Here is a 6,100-nt window from a genome sequence, read left to right as displayed (position 1 = left end):
GCAACCATAACTTCGTTTTTAGTTACAATAAAGATCGATTTTCGTGGTCATTGGTCGAGGTGGATGGCAAAAAATCTGATATTTTTGATGTAGATGATGAAAACATTGATGTCGATTTGAATAAGGATAATAATGGTTCATCGGTAGCAAGCGAAGCTTTGGTGAATAACTCCAAGTGCTTCGAATCTAAGACCGTTGCGTCGACTGAGTTTGTGGGATCATCAGTCAATGATGATGGTGGTTCTCATTCCGTTGATGAATGCAATTCGCCGGAAAATAATCCGGTGAGTCAAGCTGCTGATGATCTGGGTTTAGAGGAAGATCAAAAGTCTCGCATTGATTCTCGTGACCCTTTTTTGAATTCCAACCGTGATTTTGAAGATTCCAATGATAATGTTGGCTCTCACCATAACTTGACGAATGAGAAAAGTAGCGCTTCATTTACCGAGGTCTCAAAAGGAATGAAAGGGCTACAAATTCCAGAAAAAGTGATGGATTCTGGCTTTGATAATTCAGGGCCCACTATCTTTGGTGATGTTCCTAGTGGGCCGAAAGTTCTAAATGCTATTTCTCGGGATGGGCCTAGCTCGGTGGTTCGTTTTCGATGTAAGAAACGAATACTTAGGCCATTAATTAAACACCATTTTATTAATTTCATTCTAGAAAGAAAACAATTGAAGCGTAAAAAATATCGTGATAAACGTACTTGGTATGAAAGGATTATAATCGATGATTTGATGAAGAACTCGGATGTAGACGAGGAGGATCTCAACGATTGTTCATGCTCGGGCTCGGACTCAGACTCAGACTCAGATTCGGACTCGAACTCGGACTCATTGTAGATTATGTTTGGGCTTCGAATTGTGCAGTTGTAGGACGATTTGGAAATTATTCTCGCGACTAGCCCTATGCTTGTTAGTTTTTGGATCATTTGTGGTGGTTTGTCGGGGCAGTTTAGTCATTTTGGTCGTGATATTTTTCTAGTTTTCTCGTGGGGCTTAGTTAGATCGTTTTTGGTCTGAATGTGAGGTTTTTTTTCGTGGTTTATTTGTATTTGCTAGCTGCTTGCTAGTTGTTTGTTCTTTTTTATCGATAATAAAATACTTGCCTTTCAAAAAAAAAAATCACATTTCAAGCACGTGTTCTCGTGAGTTTTAGACTATTTAGAAGCAGATTGACTTTACTTTAGATTTTTTTATGTTTGAATATGATATATATATATATATATATATATATATATATATATATATATATATATATATATATATATATATATAGAGGTTGAAAGGTTGAAGATGACATAAATAATAATAATAATAATAAAGGTAAGGTCCACCACATCCTTATTTATTTTTGTAAAAGATACTACATCTGTTTTTTTTTTATCTTTTCTAATAATAATAACGAAAATAATATCAATAATAATGCTAACTAGATCCGGATCCGCCCGCGCAATGCGACAGAGCCTTTCGAGTTGCGTACTCATATTTAATGTAACGTTATGTATCTATAGAGTAAAATACGCGTTGCTGCGGGTGTGTTATGTGTGAAAGGTAACCCGAAATATTAAGCGGTTTTTAGAAAGCGTCGATTTCGCGCGTAGCTAGTTGCGTTGTGTTCGTAAAATTATTTCAAGTTAAACGGTGAAGGCAGAAAAATTTAACTCGCGTTCAGAAGGGAGATATGACTCGTTAAAGAATTGGGTGTTGTTTATTTATGATTTTTTTTATTAAAATAATAAATTTACAGTTTGTACGCCTGAATTTATTGAAAAGTAGACCATGAATGAGGGGGGTGGTATCAAAATTTGGTTGGTGATGTCGTTTTCATCCAGTTGGAACGACACAAAGTTGCTTTCCTTTTAGTATATATACAACTACTACACAATGTCCGTGCATTTGCACGTCTACGCTTACAGTTTGTGTAGTTTGATTGTGGCTTGTCAGCGACACGTGCTACCTGCCTTTAACAGGGATCAAGTGTAACCATTTTACGTAATTTAGTAGGTTGTGTGAATTCAACTGTAATTGATTGTGCATTAGTTTTTAATGGAAAAGAAAAGAGACGAAAGCAAATGTTGGCACATTACATTCATATAATAAAACGGTAAATGTGCAAAGTACTCTTGTTCAAATACTGAGCGCGTGGACAATAGTATTGTACTAAGAATGAAATGCATCAATCTATATCCGACAGTATAGTATGTAAAGTAAATCGAAGCCATTGGAAGGGTGGAACAATTGCAGAATTGACACATAATATAGCCTACTGTTTCACTGTTTTATTGAAAGTTGACCTGAGTTTGTCGCATCCATATTAGCTGCCATAAAGAGGGTACGAAATTGTTAGTATGGTGGAGGTACATGATTTTATGAAGAAAGGTAAATATTTTCACTATCTTACAAATTACCGTGTAGAGTAGTAACTTGCTTGAGCCGCAAAGAAATGTGATCCCACGTGAGGATAAGATGTTGAACCTACACAGGAAGAGTGAGTTGGTTATTGCAAGTTATAATGCGGGAAGGGAAAGGTCGGTAAAGTCTGCAGGTTTTACGAATGAACTGTGTTTCTGAGTTATGTATTAAAATTACGGGCCTATAGTATTTTGTAACAATCCCACAAACTCTGTTGTTACAACAGTTATGAGTAGCGCAAAATAAGTACAATATACTTAGTATCAGGTGTTGATATAGCCAATGACAAACATTCGTACATATCGATCACCTGAATGTCATTGCACCAACAGATAGTCATGACAGGAAGGTTGATGTAAGTATGTGAACCAAAAAATAAAACATATGTTGTAGCGGACACCAATTACTATTGCCAGATATGTGGTGACGTAAGGGTCTACAAAGACACCCCGTACGAAGAAAATCACAATAATGAGTATGACCAATCGTATTAAGGAATCATATAATTCGTATAAATAACCCTATAAATGGCTTACCTAAATGAGTTCGACCACTCATATAAAGCAAGTACATAAATCGTATAAATAACCCTATAAATAGCTTGTCTAAATGACCCCAGAGTATCATAAACACACCTGCAATCTGTTAAGTAAGTGATGTTAACCTGACAAATGGTATGATAAGTGACCGCATATAATGGGTGTAAAAGTAAAATATTCTGTATAAAAAATTAAAGTAAAGGTTTATATTAGGTGTATAGGCGTACCATTAGAAGTTTTGATCGAGGTTGAAGAAAGTTTCCTTGTAAACAACGTTTCTTGTGCAGTCCTTCATTCGCGCATTAGTGTCGTTGACCATAACTATTTTAAGTCCATCAAGGTTAGTGACTCATGATAGGGTGACGTATAGTTGTCTGTGGCTGAATACTGGCTTAGGCAGGTACAGCCCGACAAATTTGAGCGATTAGCCTTGGCTTTTATTTATCGTCATTGCATAACACGGTCTGATTGGAAATTGTATTCGCTGCATGACGAAAGGCCACTTTGAATGTGTCGAAGTCAAAGCAATCCTCGGTATTATTGCTGTGTTCCTTGAATGAGATCCTGTAATAATTCGGGCCTGGAGAACAAACTTTTGAAAGTCTGTTATGATTAGGTGTGTTCCTTTACACATGCCTTTGCTTGGATAGAGATTTCACAGTAGCATTATTGGCTGCCCTATTTTTAGCTTGAGCTTGTGAGGAGGAATACCTGGAAAATCCAGTTTATTTAAGAATTCGACTGAATACGATTGTTGCTGCTCAATGGCGTCGGTTGACCCCTTGCAAATTTCATCGGAGCTTTTAAAAGTCATCGTCGTCCCTTGAAGTTTTTTGAACATGTGTTTGTTAATCTGATCTGCGTCGTCATTTCTTGGGGTCAAAATAGCCCGTTCGCGCAAATATTCTTCATCTTCTTGTCTCAGACTGAAATCTGGGAATATGGTATCAACAATGGCGTCAATGGAGGGCTTGTCAGATTTAACAATGAATTCTGCGGGGATTTTTATCCAACTGGGTTCATCTTCTCCATCTTTAGATAATGCGGGAACGTTTCCATCACCTGCTGCTAGAACCCATTTATTGAAGGCGTGTTTCCGGCTATCAAGCTGACCCTCGAGAGTGTATTCGTTGACACTCATAATGCGTAAGAGTGTATGGAGCTGACAATGTTTCCATAAGTCGGATCTGTTAATGCAGGCCTGAACCACTTCTTGTCGTTTGGCTTTTGGGATTACGGGTAGTATTTGTCGAAAGTCGCCCCATAGTAAAATAAGCATACCGCCAAAGAGCTTCCCCCTGTTTGAATCATCCTTCACACCTAAAATATCTCGCAAAGTCTTGTCTAATGCTTCGAAAGCGTATCGTTGAGTCACTGGAGCTTCATCTCAGATTATTAATCTGACTTGTTGCATAAGTGATGCCAAATGGGTTTTTTGTTTTATACCACACATGCTATTCTCCATCAGTTCCAGGGGGATGACGAACTGGCTGTGTGCAGTCCGCCCTCTGGGTAAAAGCAATGAAGCGATGCCTGCATTTTGTGTTGTCAGTGTTGGTATGGGCAGGGGAATGATACAACTGTTTATTTTTTATATATAAAATGTTAATCTTTTTAACATAACTAACCAATCCAATAACAAAAACTAATTTTAAGAGTTACAACCTTTTTGCTTTATTTATATACAATGCTAATGTTGTCATAAATAGTGCGATTATTGATATGGCTAAAACGGACGGTTTTATTTGTGCGGTGTCATTAGGTCACAAAACGTCAGAATCAGTTACCAAAAGGGAGTAATGGTTTTATTATTTATATTTAGCTGGGTTTCCTAGCTATAATTCACCTACTTGTCTCACTTTTAACGAGTAAGTGGTAAGTATAACTCAGGTTCGTATTTTTGTATGTTTGCTCAGTAATGTGGGATAAAAGTGCCTAAATAGTTAACCCTAGTGACAAGTGGTGATAGATTAAGATTAACTAAAGGTAATACAAACTATAAAGATAAAAAAAGGATATGTATGAATGAAAATACTGAGCGTTTGACATGAGTGCCCTTGTACAGTTCTAGGTGAATGGCGAACTGTGCAAGAGTGAGGTGGTGCATGATGTTTTGGTGGCGGAAAGTGGATGCAACGACGACTGTTATGTGACAACCCGGAAATTTTCAACCAAATTTAAACTTTAATCTTTATATGTTTTCGACACGATAAGCAATATTTGTTAAGTTAAATTTAAAGAATTTTAAACTATGTTCATACATTCATTCAACCTCGACCAAGTTCCAACAATTCACGAACCATTAAACGAATATGATTATATATGTATATGTGTATATATATTATAACTTGAAACGTAAACAAAATATTAGATTAAATACTTTACATGATTGTATCTGTTTCAAAATGTTTATCAATGGAATTAGAAGATAAGATCAAATGATTGAACTATCAGATATATTGAATTATGATTACAAGTCTCTGTTGAAAGGCCCACGTTGATTTGAAAAATCTTTCCATTTTAACAATATTCGAAAAATGGTAAAGTGATTTATAAATAAGAACAAATTGTCAACCATTGAGAACTAGACATAGGATAGTGGAAGATTGAATCTCATAAAGACTCGATTGATCTATTTAGTTTCAAACGTACAAAAACGTTTTCAGTTTAAAAAGAACTTTATTATTAAAACGTATATAACTTTTATAAATATCTAGAACCATTTCTGACAACTCATTGCTTAACTAGAATGATAAAGATAACGATATTTATATTTTATTTTATTAAATATATATAACGATTTAAATTAATATTATATATATTTATACGCGTATTATACGTACATAGTTTTATACTTTTACTATACTTAAACTTTACCTTTACTTTATTTTTACTTTACTTTAACTTTAATAATTCACTTTAATAATTCATACTTTAATAATTCACTTTAATAATTCATACTTTAATAATTCACTTTAATAATTCATACTTTAATAATTCACTTTAATAATTCATACTTTAATAATTCACTTTAATAATTCAAAAATCTATTATAAATAGAATTCAATAGGTTTCATTATTTCATAGAAACTTGAAAATATTTTTCTCTAAACTCTCTCAATCGATTTACATATATATATTTACTCC

General features: G+C 34.8%; 1 protein-coding gene across 1 annotated transcript; it reads right to left on the bottom strand.

The window, feature by feature from the left end:
• Positions 1-3,608: 3,608 nt before the first annotated feature.
• LOC139870776 (uncharacterized) lies at positions 3,609-4,094 on the bottom strand. The gene has a single exon (XM_071858551.1). It carries the CDS (start codon positions 4,092-4,094, stop codon positions 3,609-3,611), a length of 486 nt encoding a protein of 161 aa, XP_071714652.1.
• Positions 4,095-6,100: the final 2,006 nt, after the last annotated feature.

This window comes from Rutidosis leptorrhynchoides, chromosome 10 (assembly GCF_046630445.1).
Source record: "Rutidosis leptorrhynchoides isolate AG116_Rl617_1_P2 chromosome 10, CSIRO_AGI_Rlap_v1, whole genome shotgun sequence".
NCBI lineage: Eukaryota > Viridiplantae > Streptophyta > Magnoliopsida > Asterales > Asteraceae > Rutidosis > Rutidosis leptorrhynchoides.
The sequence above is the reverse complement of the archived record's forward strand: the minus strand, read 5'-3'. Positions and strand labels throughout refer to the sequence as shown.

Bases quoted from the DNA above. Each gene is read 5' to 3' on its own strand.
- LOC139870776 (XM_071858551.1), bottom strand. From the start codon at position 4,094: ATGAGTGTCAACGAATACACTCTCGAGGGTCAGCTTGATAGCCGGAAA.